This window comes from Lathamus discolor, chromosome 4 (genome assembly GCF_037157495.1).
Source record: "Lathamus discolor isolate bLatDis1 chromosome 4, bLatDis1.hap1, whole genome shotgun sequence".
NCBI lineage: Eukaryota > Metazoa > Chordata > Aves > Psittaciformes > Psittacidae > Lathamus > Lathamus discolor.
The window spans coordinates 109,672,537-109,690,822 of record NC_088887.1 but is presented as its reverse complement, the minus strand read 5'-3'; the positions used below and the strand labels follow the sequence as shown (position 1 = coordinate 109,690,822).

Here is an 18,286-nt window from a genome sequence, read left to right as displayed (position 1 = left end):
TTTGCTTTCTGTTGTATTTCCTACAGCAGACTACTCTTTTCTTTGACACAAAACAAAATAGACACAATTCCTGTTAAGGACAGTATAAAACTGATTAACATAATTTTTCAGGATTTATTTTTAATTGCTATTTAGTTTTCTATTATAAGGACTTCAATATTTTTAGTATTTTTAATAATATTGGAAAATAATGTGTACACAAATGAATGTTGTATATCTGCAGCCACAGCATTACTAAAAGGTATGCCCAGTGTTTGGGAAGTGAAGGAAATTTGATGAGAAAAGAGAATTTTACTTGGTTTTTTCAGTGTTATTTGGGGTTTTTGTTTGTAATTTTTTGGTTGTTTGGTTGGTTGATTTGTTCTGTTCTTTCCCAGTTAGGATTATTTTAAAATTTTGCAGGTCCTATAATTAACTAATAAAACTGTTTATACTAACATGAAATCATCTCTGACACAGACATGTGTAGTCTTCTAGAGTCCACAAGGTGGTGTTTGATGTTTTAATAATCATAATCTTACAATTTCCCTGCTTCTGCCATTCTGATTTATGAGAACTTAAACAGTACGTCGTGTGAAAATCAGCTCACTGCTTTATAACTTGTTAGCATGAGGAAGTCCGTTTTATTTGCTCTGTATTTTGGTTTTTGTTCAAGAAAACTGGAAAAGGGTGTTAGATACTCAGTTTCCATAGTGCTATCCACAAAATATTTGGCATGAAGTAAACCACTATGATATCTGTTCTGGCTGACTAAACAACTTCTGGTGCGATGTGTGGGATAGTTTTGTGTCTATCAGGACAGATTTACTTTCTATTCTTCTAAGCTGAGATATTCAAGCCCAGTGAAGAAATACAGTTAGCAGCATGAGCTTTGTTTTCCAAATACTGCACTTTGTTATGAGTCCTTGAATATTAAACATGCTTTTAATCAGATTAATTTTATTTACAAAAATTAAGTGAGGAAAAATAATCTTTGGATTTCATAAATTCTTACTTCAAATGTGACATGGTCTTGGGACTATTCTGTCATATTCTGTAAGGAACAGTTGGATAGTTAGATGTCACTGCATTTTATGGTTAAAAGATGTTAACAGTAACAGCTGAAAACTGTTTTTGAATTTTCTTTTATTACAGATTTTATAGAAATTGCTTTTTTTGTGTATATAATTTTTCCTCCAACATCAAAAGGCATTTCTATACTTTGTGCAGAGACTATGTGCCAACCTAATTCCAGCAGCGGGCAGTTTGCTAAATTAAACTTGCTGGCAAATTTGCCAACTATTAGAAGAAAGGAAAGGTGGCTTTCCACCACTTAAAAAAAAATAAATGTGGAAGGGATTAAAGAAGCATCCCACAAAGTTGTTCTTAATTCCACAAAGTGTGCTTAATTCCAGTTTGAGAGAACAGTATATATCTACAATAAATAAAGTTCATGCTTCAAACAACTAGGCAATTTTAAATTACATCACATCAAGCCCTGGAAGATGGTGTCTGTGAATGAACATGTGAACTGTCTGCTGTGTTGTTCTGCCCTCATTTTGCATAAGACCATAAGCCAAAAGTAACTGGGGGATAACCAGGAAGAGGCTTATTATTATGACTTCTTCTTCTTCTTCTTCTTCTTATTCTTATTCTTATTATTATTATTTTATTATCATTATTATGTAGCTTAAGGACACAATCTGCAGTCTCTGGCTTTGACCACCATGTTGTTTTATGGGCTTGGAAGGATATGCAACAGGATATAAGGTCTGAAAAATCAACTCACAAAACATATTCAAAGAGCATGGTTTGAAAAATCATCTTAGTCAGTATCTGACACCAGATATCACTCAGTGGTGGAAAATAACATGATATTTAGGCAGCTGACAAAAAAAAAAAAACAACGGAGTGCAGAGATTGTATTCTAAAGGAAGGTTAGGGGAATAAAACGGGGCTTGTTTTTTGTTTTGTTGTGTTTTTTTCCACATATTTTTTACTCAAAGTGCTCTTTGCCTCGTTAAAGAAAGAATAGTTAGAAACAACTCATTTTGGAGAGCAAATTGGCTGTAAAAGTCTGTAACTTAAGGTGGTATTTGCACAGGTGCATTTTGGTAATGGGTTTCTTTCTGTTGCAGGTGTGTTGAAGCAGTAAAAACTTCCCAATATGTAGAGTTAGCCAATGACCTGGAAATAAATAAAGCCACTACTTACTTGAGGCAGCAGGATTTTAAACAGGTGTAGTAGCTTTTCACATTACAACATTTTAATACTGTATTGCTAAAGATATCTTTCTTAGCCATACCATATTTTTCAGGAAGGAGGAATGATTTATACGAACATAATAATCGGGTTAATGCTGCACAGTAAAATAACTATAAAAGCACTGGCAAAAGATGAGTTTTATCTAAATGAAATTTCTGCCACAGAAGTTACAGTGAATGCAGTTCATGTCAAAATTGAGATGCCTAAAGTTAATTATCTTCCTTGGGTGTCCAAGCTGTCATTACAGTTAATGAACTGTAGTCAGTACAGTCAATGGAGCCTAGAAGGCATGTTGCTAATCAATGTGGAAGTGTTTTTATTGGTGTGAGCTGAATCTTTCTCTCAGCTGGCTTGACTATAGTACCAAAATACATGCAGATGCACTTCATATGTATTTTTTAGGTTACGGAATTCTCACTGCTACATATGTACTACAGCATTCCTTAAAATATTATAATCTGACCTTGAACTTCAGTCAGCTCTCCTGTACTTCCATTGAAATATGAACTGGAATTAAATTCAGCATCTGCTCAGGAGCTTGGACAGTTCTGTATCTTTTGTGAAAGATTGGCCCCCTGGAAAGCAGAGAGATAAGATGAAACACTGTTACTGGAAAGATACTATAGCAGCTTAAGCCACAGCGTATATTAGCAAGTGAGGGAGGTCATAGGAAAGATACAGTATTGATACTTTCAGGTAAAAGTATAGCTCATTGGTCAAAACTGATAAACTGTTCAGACAATAGGTATACCAAAATCTTTGTGATTTTTACAGTTTTTATCATGCATACTATTACATGTTCCCTCTTAATTATTTTGTTGTATTTTAACATATACATGTGAAGTAACTTTTGGCTATGTTGAAATTATTTATGCATGTTTATGTGGGTAAGATCTCTTTCTGCAACTGGCTATCCAGTCATTAATTAGAGGCATTTCTGCAGATTAATTTTATGGTGAACTGCCTTCCCCAATCTCCTGATAATAAGTACATCAGGCTGTTAACTGTAGCTTCCCTTTTCTATGCATATAAATTGCGAATGTATGCACATAAATTAGTACCACAACGTACCATGGTATTATCTAGTTTTTGGTACTATCTAGGTGAATGTGCAGTTTTCTTTCAAGGTATTTCTTTTAAGACAAATGTATTTTTTTCGCTCTTCATCAAATTTTTATGATTTATAATGCCAGGTTTTCATCAAAACTCTCATGGTTGGTTGTTTGTTTGTTTTTTTATTGTATGTGTGTTTGTGAAAAAAATTTTGGTTTGAAATGGGAGCAGTTGAGAAAAAAACTTCATCTGAACAAAAAGCTGAGATATCTGAAGTATTTGCTCAATTTCCTGCCAACATGCACTGTTCAGTACATTCAATAATAGCAGTGATGAATAAATAAGAAGAAATATAGCAACCCCTGGGTTTGTAGGTGTGGAAGGAAGTATGAGATATCATGTACAGCAAAATTACAGCTGAAGCTGAATATCTTTCATCTTCTAAGTCCCTAACCTTTCCATAGCTTGGAGGCCTGCACACAAAGCCATTTGTTTAACTTTAGACCGTTTTTACTTCCTATTTAAGCTCTTCTGGTTTTCTGAGCAGCTCTTGCTCCTCCTGTCTGTCCTGTCCTCTTTTTCCTTCCCTGTAGATACAGCAAGAGAGTTATCCTTTATTATACTGCATGTCTGACTGATAGCTTTTCTGTGATCAGGAAGCGGTTTGAGTGTTTGGAAAATTTGGGAAAAATCTAGTAGCTTTATTGATGATAACTTTTGAAGGGTGAGAGTGTTACAACTAGGTAAACAGTTATATGGTCTCAAGAATTTACTATTCTGATGGTAATTCTTTGCAATTTCCAGTTAGTATCCAGCATAGGTTAAAAAACCAAACTAAAACCAACAATGAAAAAAATCCCTAACAATTCTCAGAGGTAAAATGTGATACAGAGATTGTTGGTGATGTTTCTGTGGAGTACTCCATTGGAGGAAGAGGGAAAGGTGTTGGAAGTTAGGAGTGAAGGAGATGCTCTTTTAATTTGATTATGTGATAGAAGACTTCTAACCTGCACTGAAATTACTTAATGTTAGAGTAGGACTGCAGAATGGCCATTGCAGTGTTTGGGGTTTTTTTGTTCTAATACAACTGCAGCTGCCACTTGTATTCATCCTGTCTGTCTATTGTTCATGTACTTACTAACTCACCACCTGCTCAACACACCTTTGGCTGAAGAACAAGAATGGAAACTTTGTGAAGTACTCAGTTTCAAGGTCGAAAGTCTTACTGTGTTTTGAAAAAAAGACCTAAAATAGATTTCTGCTGTAACTATAATGGGCTTAACTATGTGCTTATCATAATGAATATGATATTTGAAAACAGTCCTAGCAAAAAAAGTGGAAATTACCATAATATATCTAGATTCTATTTTATTAGTAAGTAGGTTTGTGTATTAGATGTTGAATGTTTTTTTAATTTCAAATAAAAACTTTGAAAATTAATTTAAAAAACAAAATTCTGCAGGTTAGCCATGCAACTCCCTACTAGCTCTTGCAGACCCTGCTTGGGTCAGGCAGGCTGCTTTGAAATTAACTTCCGTAAGCAAATGATTTAGGTACATTGGAAACATGTCACAAAGAATAATTTGGACAGTCAGTGTTTTGCTTCTTGAATCTAGTCATTATTGTTGGGATTAAAAATTTAGAAGTTATTTATAAAAATATAAATTTAGCTGATGATACAGTGAGAACATTTCTACTTTGCAAGAACAAAAGGAATATTGCTATGGATTTTCATCTGGGGGCTTGTAATTACTGAAATGGTTCAAGGGACCTGTAACATAATTTGCCATTAAGTGGATAGAGTTCAGAGACATACAAACTTTTCATTATACATGAAAAAGAGATTACCTCCACTCTAATCTTTATTGTCAAAGGTGCCATTTAGCAGTCAAAGGTTAACAAATCAGCTACAATGGGAAATAGCTTTTCAGAAAGAGCCTTTGAACTATATATATAGTTCTAAGTTTACTAAAAATTAATTCCATGACGAATTGAGTCTTTTCTTAAGAATGGAGTATCTCAGCCATAGTAGTCTTCCATCTGTAAGTATTTGGGACCATTCCTTTCTGGGAGAAAGTCACAAATATATATATAAGTTTAACATTATTACAGTGAAGTCTTAGATTTCAGAGACCACAAAATCTAGAGACTAACTTTTTAAATGCTCTTTTCATTGAAATTGATGTATTTCTCTACAGAATTTACTATTCTTAGGAGAATATTATAATCTTTAGTAGTACATAGTTCTTGGGTGGAATGTAGTTGACCAAATCAATGAACTACATCGAGCTGTATATACTGCGTCATTTTACACCTCTTTAGTACAGTCCTGTTTTTTGTGTAAAGTAGCTGTAAAAACAGTATCTGTGGCAGTCAATTGAGATTTGTTTCCTTTGTTTGTGTTGGCATTCCACATACAGTATCATGCCTTCACTTTGATATGTAAACAGCAGCTTTAGGTTTCACATAAAGGAAGAAGGAAACTTTTTGAATTGCTAATGTTGATGGCTAAACTGAAGTTGCCACATCTGTGTTGTAATAGATGATGGAATTGGGTTCACTGTGATACTCTAACAGTTTGTGTAGTTAATATAAATATTTAGTGTAAAAAGGCCTGACTTTCTTAATGTAGTCTGCAGTTACAAATGTTATCACATAATCAATGAATAAAGCTGCCTTTTATTTCAAAGCTTCTTTAGTTTATTAGCTACAAATTTGTTTACTTTTTGTCCACAAAATTCTTTATTTTGAAGTTTATTAAATTTAGTTTTCATGTAAGTGTTTTTAAAACGAATCTTCTGATCTCAGTCTTCATGTTTGAGTACTTCCTAAACTTAGACAGGTGTCATCATCTTATTAGAAGAAACAACTGCAAACTGAAATCCAATCCTACAGTCTTACATATTTTTTTATACAGTGTGTACATTTTTAGCTTTTTAATAAGAGTTTTAATGTCAATGCTTTTGTGTTCACTTAGAGAGTTATGAGAATTAGTTGACTAGATTAAATGCAAATAATATAAACTTGTGTTTTGTATGTGTAGAATTGTCAGATACTTGTGTATTTCAAGGTAGCCATATCTAATCTAAATTTCAAAGTAGTAATAAATAGCCAATACTTTTGAAATTTTGTGACCAAGATTGTGTTTACTACAGATATATTTCTGTGTATACATGCTTACAAGAGTGTGTTACAAGCTCTAGGAATTATCATGTATGTGAGTTGATAATCTGTGCTGTTATTGTCAAGTTTATGAATGTTTTCTGAAAGAACTTAGGTACAAGTTTGCTTCAGTGAGAAGTAAGTTGTTTCCAAATTACTTCTAGGCACTGGAGACTTTAAAAATGTTCGAGCAAAAGGATAGTAATGTAAAGAGTGCAGCGGCAACAAACCTTTCATTCCTTTATTATTTGGTAAGTGTTTGTGTCAGCAAAACCACTAAAGAACTGCAGTTTATGTAGCAACTTCTGTATGTTTGTAGCAATTTTTCTGTCTTTGAATCTCTGTAAACAACAAGAATCTGTATGTAGAGGAGTTAACTCTGGAACACCCGTTCTGGCTGTAGTTTAAGTTTGGAACATGCCCTTTGTATCCTGTTGCTGGGAGGAAGAGTGAGATTAAGCCCCAGGCCCCAGAAGTATGTCTGCAGTGTGATTTGTGCAGAAGCACAGCAGCTGCATTTAAAACTCAGGTCCGGAAGACCCTGGCTGAACTTCAGGAACATGTGAAATATGTAGCTATGTAGCTTAGGCAGGTGTGATTGTGTATGAAGTTTATAGAATATGGGAATTTAGTTTGATGTGGTTTTTTGTGGTGGGCTTTTTTGATTTTGGTTTTGCTGTGAGTGTGGTTTTTTTTGTTTTTTGTTTTGTTTTTGTTTTTAAATAAAAAAACTGCTTTGTTGCAAAGAAAACTGAATGGGACAAAACACGTCTTGTGTTCTCATCTTAAATTCTCTGAAACTAAAAAGAGATGTTCTGCCTTATGCAAATACATATGGAATATTTTAGGACTGAAGAATGTATTATTTTTTTTTCATCCTCAATCTTCTGAAATGCCACCAAGTGTAAGAAGACACAGCTGCAAGGAAATTGACTGTCAAATGATTAATACAATGTTTGTTTTGTTCATGTAGGAGAATGAATTGGCACAAGCAGCTAATTATGCAGATTTAGCTGTAATTTCTGATAGGTACAATCCAGCAGCTCTAACTAACAAAGGAAATACTATTTTTGCAAAAGGAGACTATGAAAAAGCAGCTGAGTTTTATAAAGAAGCCCTCGGGAATGATTCCTCATGCACTGAAGCACTCTATAATCTTGGTAAGCCAAAAGTGCTTTTGGGATTTAGATTTGTCTAGAAGTAACACTAGTGTTTCTAAGAATCTGGCTTTCAAAGTTTTCTTGTGTAGAAATATATACTAATTATTATTACTTTATTCAGTAATTTATGCTATAGCAAGGAGTTAATTTGTACTTCCTATCTCTTCTGCAAAAAAAAAAAAAGCCAGTGTTAACAACATCAACTAGTAACTGCAGCTGATTAAGTCACTTTAAAGATAAAAATTTCTACTATCAACTAAAAATACACCAGTTTTAGCATTATTAAATGATCAGTCATTCCCCTGTAAAAGCACTACCTCTGCTTCTCTCACTCATCTTGTTAAAAAAGTGTGATTGCATATGTTCTTGGTCTTTGATTACGTTTGTGTTCCTTGTGTTTATCAGTTTGGTAAGTCATACTAGCTGGTAAGAATTGTAAGCATGGCTCTCACAAATCAAAGTCCATCAATGCTAAGGCATTTACACTGCCTCTGACTACCGCGTTCCTATTGCATTTTTCTTGGTTATTCTGTCTGTTAATACGCAAAAGTCATCTTTTTTTCATTGCAATAATATCATAACCTTTTATTTTTTTAGGTTTAACATACAAGAAGTTAAACAGAATAGATGAAGCTTTGGATTGTTTTCTGAAACTCCATGCAATCCTTCGAAATAGTGCCCAAGTCCTTCACCAGATAGCAAACATGTATCTTTTTCTGGATTATGATAAGGGATAGTGGTTTTAGTAGACTCGTTTAATCTGAAATAATGTGTATCAGTTATGACATGATGACTTAGAAATTTACTGTAATGTCCATTATAATTAGGATGATCATGCATAGATTCATTCTCTGATGTTTGTAAAAATAAGAACAGAACTTAGAACCTTCTTGAACATTTCCAGTGGAGCAAGTGAAGAAATACATTAATACTGTGCACATGGCAGGGAATACATTTACACTCGGTATTGTGTCCTGGAGTATTTAAAATGCTGCTGATTTTATTACAAAAATAATGTGACAGATGTAAGCGCAATTGAGAAAATCCTTTCAGAAAAAAAATAATACAGTTAATGAAAGTGGAGTTCTGCTCTGAAAGCTGTTTCCAGATTAGCTAGTGTATGTTTAGAAAAAATGACTGTCTCCCATCACTGCAACAGGTCGACAGGTTGAAAAGCTAAGGAGGGGAGGGGTTGGCTTTGCACATCCCCAGTGATACTCTACACACTGAATTTCTTTAATAATGCTTCTGAGGATGTGTGAAATCCTCCCCAGATTCCACTTGCTATACTACACTTTTAAGAATAATGAAGGTAATAAAAATATATTTTGGTAAAATAAGTAACCTCCAAAAATACAGAGGGGCTGTGATCTCTATTCCTCATATAGCTCCTTTTCAACAACATAAATGACCCTACAGCTCCCAGGTCCCATCTGGGGAAGAGTTTCTCTGCTCCACTGCGATCTAAAACTGCTTTCCACCAATACTGGCAAGCTGTCTCCATGAAGGCGAGGGTGCAGAAACTGAAAAAACATGTTGGGCAGCTGCTCCAGCTCCCATTGCTGCAGAGGTCTGTGCTGCTAAGGGTGATGGAGGAGGGAAGATCATACTGTAGGCCTATTACAGCTAAAGCTTCCTCTGTTCTCTGAACCAGCATCGTACACTATCTGTGCTGTGCTGCTTAGACATACAGCAGAAAATTTCACTGCAGGCAAAAGTCTGTACTTGAGGATAGCAATTTTACCTGACCACTTACTTTAGGACAAAATAATGTATTATGAGAAACTAACCAAGTTGTAAAGGCTACAGATAGATCACCTGGTCCTCACACTTGATTCTTATAAATGAGGAAGTCAAAGTAAAATTGGTGACAGAGCGGAGAACCAACCCCAAGGTGTTTTAAAGGTGAAAGAGCAGCCAAAGCCTCTCAATATTTCTCTCTTCTTCGTAGGAAAAATACTTTATAATACAAATGAAATTATGAAAACAATGTGTAGAAAAGACAGTGTATCTCCACACTTCAGTGACTAGTGTAACTGTCCAACATATGGCTCGCATTACGTAAAGTAGTAGGAATTACAGCTAAATCAAAATATTATCAGTATCAGTCCTTGACTGAAGAAAACTCAGATATGAGATCATGGGAGATCCCAATCAAGCCATAGAGTGGCTTCTGCAGTTGATCAGTGTAGTACCAACTGATCCGCATGTACTTTCAAAGCTAGGGAAATTATATGATAATGAAGGGGATAAATCACAGGCTTTTCATTACTATAGTGAGGTACTTTATTGCTTTTCCAGCGCAGTTTGTCGTAATTAAGGAAAATTTTGCCATAGCTTTCTATATCAAATTAACAATTTATTAAACTTTTATTTAAACCTTTAAAAATGCAATCCAAAAAAGGGAAAAAGGGGGAAAAAAAAGAAGTAATTTTGGGGGACAGTTGACAAAATCTAACATTTCTAAGTCAGATCCTAAGGAAGCACATAGCTGGTGTTTCCACATAGTATTTGACCTCAGAATTTCGTGTTTACATTGACCCCTAACAATTTTAATGTAAAATATAGTCTAAATAAAAAATGGATATAATAAATCTCATTTTAAAGGTGTGTAATATAACTGTGTTGATTGGAAGCTGTATCTCTGTAGTGGATATAGAGATACATAGATATAATTTGTTTCAGTTCATATATATACAGGTGCCTAAAGATAGGCATCTTCTCTCAGTTCAAAGCAGCTATAGTATTGTTTATAGTTTGTAGAGATCAGTCTGTTTTAGAAACAGGAATGAGACAGGAAGTTGCTTTGCCACAGGCTGAGAGTTCTTTTCATCTGTGTAAAGCGAGGATGATCAAAAGCTGTGTCGCAGTCTCAATACTAGTGGAGAGTTGTGCTTGATGATAATTTTGTTGCCTATTTCAGTGGGAACTTCTAAGCTGAAACTGTTATTTATGCACATAATGTGTTTTGTAGAAAAGAATGCTCTTAAGTGAGTTTTCCAGCAGACTGGTTAGAGTGTGGAATTGTACACCTATTAGTTAATGTTGTTTAATGTTCTAGGTAATCTACTCAAATGTAGACATGATGTAAGTAAACATTTTTGCTGTTGCAAACTAAGTAACAGTTTTCAAATAAGGCTGGATGGAAAATGTGACAGACTCATCTCGGGTAACTTCTAAAAAGCATTCTGTAATTAGAAAAATTGGTATGCCTTTTTCCTTTTTTTTTTTTTCTTCAAGATTGCTTAGTGTAACACACTACTTCCATTCATATATTGCATGTTTTTGGCATCTGGAGAATTAAACACCTGAGTAAGATATTCCAGAAGTAACAAAGATGTTGTTTATCACTAAAATTGTGTTTCTTTCACGTTTCCTATTTTGTCAGTCATACCGGTATTTCCCTTCAAACATTGAGGTCATTGAATGGCTTGGAGCCTATTACATTGAAACCCAGTTTTGTGAAAAAGCCATTGAGTACTTTGAAAGAGCAGCACTTATCCTGTAAGTAATTGTTATTCTATGCCTACTGAAATATTTAATGATTAGACATCCATAAGTATACCTAGAGACAAATTAGTTGGATAATTTTAATACTGTAAATAAATACCAAAGTTAAAAATATTTGGGATATTATTTAATTTTCTCAACTTTCTAATAATCTACAGCATGTTTTTACTCTTACTGTGCAATTGCAATGTTAAGTAAGGTCCTCCATTGGGCCCAAGATAATAGGTGTTAGAATCTCTTTTTTCTATCCTCTGCCATTAAACACAGCTACAAACTGGGGAACAGCTCTCCTAAGCCACCAAGATCTCCTTCTCTGTTGCTTTATGTGAAATATTTCCTTTCTGTTATCATGTGGTGACAACTTGATGGTTTAGATAAATGTGTCTTTCAGCAGTTCTTGCTGTATTTCTACGTTTAACGTAACTTCTCCTTCCATGGAAAGGATATTACAAATAAGGTGTAGAAGTAAGCAAAAATGTGCAGTGCAGAATTAGCAGTGGTCAGTGAAAATAAGTTGACAGATCACATCGATCCTTGTAGAGATATCTGAAATATCTTGAGTTCAGTTCAGGAAATTAATTGTTGATATTGTCCTTTAGCAGAATATGATGCACTTAAGAAAGTATGTAGGCCATATATTTTGTTTTAGATTAGAATGGAAGCTTACCAGACAAATACTTAAATGGAAATTTGGTCAAACTTCAATCTGTAATTCAGAATTTAAGCAGAATTCTAAAAAGACATCTGTGTATTCTTTTCATATGGAAACAAGTATTTGTCTGTATGTTCATGGAGAATTTTGTGTTAATAGGCCAAACAAAATTCATGCAACTAAAGTTCACTCCATCTTTGTTTTGTGTTTTGAGAAACTGATTAAAAATCAGGCTAAGCAAACTTGATTGTTGCTTGTCTTGTGATGAAAATTTGACATTCTTTTTGTTCTTTGAATCTAAAAGACATGCATAAACAAGATGTGAACAAAAATTTGTACAGTATTATTAAGGAGAGTTTATACTGTGAATAGGTTATTAGTTCAGTAAAAAATGGTAATTCTGATTTTGAAACAGCCTGAGTTAGAGTAGACATTAATCACAGAAGAGATAATATGAGGTTTAAATAACAATTAAAATTGAAACAAAAATAAATAGGAAAATGTACACTTGTAAAGAAATAGAGCTGTAGATTAGATGAAAATACACTTGGTGACAGTTTGCAGAAATCACAGTTTGCAGAAATCACAGTTCACAGGTTTGCCAGTATTCTTTTATTCATAAATACTGGCCACCTTAAAAAATAGTATTTTAGTCAAGCTACAAGATTGCATATGCTGGCATTCGCGGCGTTCTTAGAAGTGTCGGAAAGAAACAGCTGAAACTAAAAAGGATTATTTCGTAATCTTGTTTTGGCAAAGATCTAAATATTTTATGCTTCATGTTGCACTCATTCCATGCATGAAGTATGTGGATTGTAAAGTAATTATGAATAACTGGCATATGAAATTCTTTAGTGTTACTTGTAATTGTAATCTGTCTGTAATACAGAGAAATTATTTCTGTGGGGGCCGAGATTGTTAATAGTAGATAACAGAACAGATGTTTTCCTGTTTATTTGGTATTAAAAATAGAGTCTAGATATGTTAATTGATAAGTACGAATCTTGGGTTATAATTTATAACTAATTGTAAATGAAGTTATATTTTAAAATTCTAAGTTTATTTTAACCATGACCAGCATTTTCTAGTTTAACTTTTTTAGTTTGTTTAGTATATTCAGTGTTTTAATCACAATAATTACATTTTAAATTGCAATCTAAGATATCATGTTAGACATTGAATTGAGAAACAATTTTCTATTATTCAACATTTTACCAGCCTGCACAAATCTATGATAAATAAAAGGAGTTGTGCAGCTCATTCTGGCTGCTGACAATTTATTCTCTCTAGAATGTTTGTACTGAACTGCAAAATAAACTATTAGGGTGTCTGCTTGGCTGCCTTTATTGTTTGCAAGAGACATGTTCAGCTGAAACTAAAAAAGATGAAGCAGCTGTCTTTCATAAACCTGTTTGGCAACTACCAGGCAAATAGATTATTTAGAGTTAAAAATGGCCTGTGCTGCGACTGGAGGGAAAAACTGAAGAGAGTAAGTGCAAAACTATTCTGAAAACCTTAGCATACAGTGCTTTTGGGATGTGCTACTGTTGAATTGTTATCCATGTGTGAAAAGTGCTTTGACTTACAGAGCATCCTTACAATGTTGACATGAAAATCCCCTAATTTTCACGTTATCTTGGTAAGAATGATGAGAGTCCAACGGTTTTTGGTGTACATGCTCAAACATCTCGAATATTTTCTCTGACCATATCACCATTTTGTGCTAAAAAAAGGAGGACAGGCAGCAACTAGGCCATCAAGGCAATGACAGAAGAAGCCAGAGTCTGAAGCGGTGAATGTACTTCCTGTCAGGGATCCATCCCTTGGTGTGCATGGGGCCCTACTGGTGGGACTTTCTTCTCAGATACGGTTTAGCATTTTGTTCTCCCCTATTGCATGGTTCTGTACCTCACACAAAGATTCGTATGTCAGCTCAGCTAATTGTGTCTAGTGCACAGAATCATGACCAGGAGAAGGACTGTAATATAAGACTACAAGTGAGTGACACCAAGGCCTGAACAGGAACGTGATGTAGGGCAAACTCTGTGTGAATTGAGCAGGGTAAATTCTTCCTTGGAAGGCAGTATGCTAGGTGAAAAAATTTAAAAGTAGTTTAATAGTAGATCTTTACCAATGCTTTGCAGGTGAGTTAGCTTATGCATTGTTTGGCAGAGTGCATAATTGTAATTTATCTGTATGCAGACCAGCACAAGAGAAGTGGCATCTGATGGTTGCCAGTTGCTACAGGAGAAGCGGTAAGTTCTGTAACTTTTTGTAATTGGTTGGAGGTTTGTAACATTGTTTTTCTATTTAATGGGGGTTGTTCAGCTGGGAGAAGGGAAGCCTGGAGAATATATGAAGCCGGCTTGTAAGAAAGGAGATGTTTTCTCAGTATCTGTAGTGATAGGACAAGGTGTAACAGTGTTAAACTGAAAGAGGGTATATTTAGGTATTAGGAAGAAATTCTTTGCTATGAGGGTGAGGAGACACTGGCACAGGTTGCCCAGAGAAGTTGTGGCTGCCCCATCCCTGGAAGTGTTCAAGGCTGTGTTGGACAGGGCCTTGAGCAACCTGGTCTAGTGGTAAGTGTCCCTGCCCGTGGCTATTGAATAAGTAAAATAATGAAGTTAGTACAGCATAAATTATCTGGTAGAAATATTTTCAATGTAATTATACTACTATCTGATCTAACATTAAGTAATTAGATTTTAAAATAGTGTAATTCCTATTCCTTTTCAACATCCGGTGTAATTTTTCAATATTAAAATAGTAGTTACATTACACAAAGACAGTCTTAATGTGCTGTATTTTCTTACTGCAAATATAATACACCAGTAAGCAAAATGGAAAGAGACTAATCTTTCTGGGGTTTTTGTACCACCTAAAATGCATTCAAGACACTTGATGATGTAAATGATACTCTTCTTTTCTTGCTTTCCCATTTTATCACTCTTCTTTATGCTTCTTTAAAGCTTTGCAAAGCAGGCTTCCATGATAAATACATTTTCTCACTTTGCTCAGATATTTAATACAACAATGAGGAAAGGAACATGACTTAGGGAAGCCAGTGAATTAAGAGCAGTCAGCACCACCCAAAACCAGACGTATTAACCGTTTTCCCAGCAAAGAAGCACAATGGTTTTGGCTGCTTTTTAGTTCATGTATGACTCATTGGCAAAATTCCCAGCTTACCGTGTTAACACATAACAGGTCACTTTGATTTCTACCTCACACTAGAAAAATAAAATCAGTGGTATCTCAAACTTTATTGTCAGATGTTTTACGGATATGAGGTTTTAGATTCACAGGATCTGTCAGTCCTTTCCATCATGATCAAGCCAAGCCAAAACTGAAAACAAAATCCTAAGGAATAATTACTTTACTACCAGATCTGGGCAAAGGGGAGAGACACATTTGTTATCCTGATGGAAGGATGGACAGGCAAAGCTCAGCTGGTATATGTTACTGTTTGGCCAATCCATACATATGCAGCCTCAGATGAGCCCTGATATGTTTGATACAGCTTGTCTAGCAGATGGTTCATGCAACAGTGGGGTCCTAGAAGCAGGTAAAAAAAAACAGGTCTTATAATATTAAATCATGTACTCATACTGAAAAGATGAAGTAATGCTAAAATGTACCAGTTTCTCACAAGTTACTCTTTATTGTATTTGGATATGTGGATAGGAGATGTTTGATTTGTTTGCAGGTAACTACCAGAAAGCTCTAGAGAAATACAAAGTCATTCACAGAAAATTCCCAGAGAACACTGAATGTAAGTTCGTTGAGTGGTACAGCTATCAGAGGAAACACTGTTACATTGAATATGTGTGTTAGTAATTGTATGATGGAAGTATTTTTCATACAAAAATATTTTAATGAGCTAACATTTTTATTCATGCTAATGCTGCGTGTTTTCTGTGACCACACTAAAGCATGATTTAAGAATTATTAAGGTAATGCTGAAGAGATGAAAATAAACTTTAACTGTAGTGGATTGGTTGAGTTTTTTCTCATACAAACTTCCTAAGTTTTATAACTGTGTTATTTATTTAATCTTTTTTACAATGAAATGTATGTATTTTTACTTCTAGTCCCTGCTAGTTGAAACTTGTGCTGTAAGTTTCTATATATGAGAAAATCCTATTGTTAAGTTTTACCAAAACCAGGCCTTCCAAAAGAATGTAGAAGGTGGGATTTTGTTGGGGTTTTAAGTATAGTGAGGCAGCCAGTCTCTGGAAAATCTATAGAGACTTTCAAATTGAACTGCAGGAAACATAACTTTGAAGAGTGAGATATTTGCAGAATCAGTCAAACATGTACTTTAAATGACTAAGCCCTGTAGAAAACGGTTGGTTCTGGTTGTGCAGACATCCTCTTTTGTCCTGCACTGCCTCACTAATAACAAGCCTACACTTTCAAATGCTATGTGGGAAGAATATTCACTGTATTAAAAAAAAAAAATTAAAAAAAATTGTATCATTCTGCTTTAACAAGCACACTGCTCATACATAATCATACTGCTGTCATACAGTTCTGTTGTACAAAAGAGATACAGAGTATGACTCCTCAAAGTTACAAGCAAAATGTCACATTCGTATGGTCACACATTTCAGAGGGATAGAATGTTTAGTAAACCTGTTAGAATGCTAATATTTTTCTGAATGTAGTTTCTGTAACTTACAAAATGGAGGCAAAAATTAGACAATTTAACGGATTTTAAATTTTCTGCTGCTGAAACAATGTTTCTTCATTCATTCCTCCCTGGCCATGTGCTCCCAACCATCTTCTTTATGCTTGTTCTGATGCTTTTTTGATCCCTCAGTGAACAAGTTCAACTCCCTAAACCAGCAGAAAAATAAGAGCACAAAAATAAAATAAAATACTTGTGAAAACAGTCAGGAGAGTAATGGGTCATGTCATGCTCATTACTTCTTCAGAGGGAAGTTGACAAACCCATAGGAATAGCAACCATGTCTTCAGGGGTTTGTATAATATTTCAGGAGACAGTTTTTAGAGGTTCTTTTGCTTCCATCATGCAGTTATAGTCAATCTCCATGTCTGGTTTGTTGGGGTTTTCTTAATTTTATTAATACTAATCTTTAAAAATAATCAACCACAGCAACAGAAAAATTGAACCATTCTGATTCTCTTGGCATTTGAAAAATTGTTTTCAATGAAATGCTGTTGACAGTGACTCCTTGGTAATAACTTAATATCATTATTGTGCTTTCTCGTTTCCAAAATACTTTGCGAACATCAAGAGTTCTGAAACAGATGAATTAGTATGTCTTATGCCTTTCTCATGTATAAATGGCATTTGTACTGTTCATGGATATAGATGCTGCATCATAGAAAATGTCAAGTTATTTGCAAAATATCACGTGTACAGGGATACTGGACTAGAATCACCTTGCATTGCTAGTTATTTGCATTGTTTGCCATTCTGTATGTCCAGTTCTGTTAGGGTGGGTGTACTTGTAGTTTGACCTGCTTGGAAGGCTTTTTTAAAACATGTTTTGCTTTTTCAATAGGCCTCCGATTTTTAGTTCATCTTTGTACAGATATGGGTATGAAAGAAGTCCAGGAATACACAACAAAGCTCAAGAAAGTGGAAAAATTAAAAGAAATAAGAGAGCAGGTAAGCTTGTTTCTTTCTATGATTATAGGTGGATAAAGAACTGGCTGGATTGCCGGATGCAAAGAGTTGTGGTCAATGGCTCAATGTCCAGCTGGAGACCAGTAACAAGTGGTGTCCCTCAGGGATCGGTGTTGGGACTGGTCTTGTTTAACACGGACAGTGGGATTGAGTGTGCCCTCAGCAAGCTTGCCGATGACACCAAGCTGTGTGGTTTGGTTGATAAGCTGGAGGGAAGGGATGCCATCCAGAGGGACCTTGACACACTTGTGTGGTGAGCTTATGCCAGCCTTACGAAGTTTAACCAAGCCAAGTGCAAGGTCCTACGCCTGGATCAGAGCAATCTTAGGCACAGCTACAGGTCAGGCAGAGAAGAGATTCAGAGCAACCGTATAGAGAAGGACTTGGGGGTGCTGGTTGATGAGAAAATGAACATGAGCTGGCTTCAGTGTGCGCTCGCAGCCCAGAAAGCCAACCCTATTCTGGGCTGCGTCGAAAAGAATGTGACCAGCAGGTCAAAGGAGGTGATCCTGCCCCTCTACTCTGCTCTCGTGAGACCTCACTTGGAGTGTTGTGTACAGTTTGGGTGTCCTCAGCATAAGAAGGACATGGAACTGTTCGAACAAGTCCAAAGGAGGCCACGAGGATGATCAGGGGACTGAAGCACCTCTTGTATGAAGATAGGCTGAGAAAGTTGGGGCTGTTCAGCCTGGAGAACGCTGCGTGGAGACCTCATAGCAGCCTTCCAGTATCTGAAGGGGGCTTATAAGGATGCTGGGGGGGGACTCTTCATTAGGGACTGTAGCGATAGGACAAGGGGTAATGGGTTAAAACTCAAGCAAGGGAAGTTTAGATTGGATATAAGGA

The 18,286-nt window shown here is 35.4% G+C and overlaps 1 protein-coding gene across 4 annotated transcripts in view; it reads left to right on the top strand.

Annotated features, from left to right (window-relative positions):
• IFT88 (intraflagellar transport 88) overlaps positions 1–18,286 on the top strand; it is a 45,616-nt gene that overhangs the window by 13,305 nt on the left and 14,025 nt on the right. For all 4 annotated transcript variants that reach the window (XM_065678563.1, XM_065678561.1, XM_065678560.1 and 1 more), the window contains 9 exons: positions 2,118–2,217; positions 6,624–6,710; positions 7,433–7,619; positions 8,217–8,325; positions 9,750–9,900; positions 11,008–11,123; positions 13,984–14,036; positions 15,491–15,556; positions 17,316–17,422. In XM_065678563.1, coding sequence (XP_065534635.1) covers positions 2,118–2,217; positions 6,624–6,710; positions 7,433–7,619; positions 8,217–8,325; positions 9,750–9,900; positions 11,008–11,123; positions 13,984–14,036; positions 15,491–15,556; positions 17,316–17,422 — 976 coding nt within the window. The remainder of the gene's footprint in view (positions 1–2,117; positions 2,218–6,623; positions 6,711–7,432; positions 7,620–8,216; positions 8,326–9,749; positions 9,901–11,007; positions 11,124–13,983; positions 14,037–15,490; positions 15,557–17,315; positions 17,423–18,286) is intronic.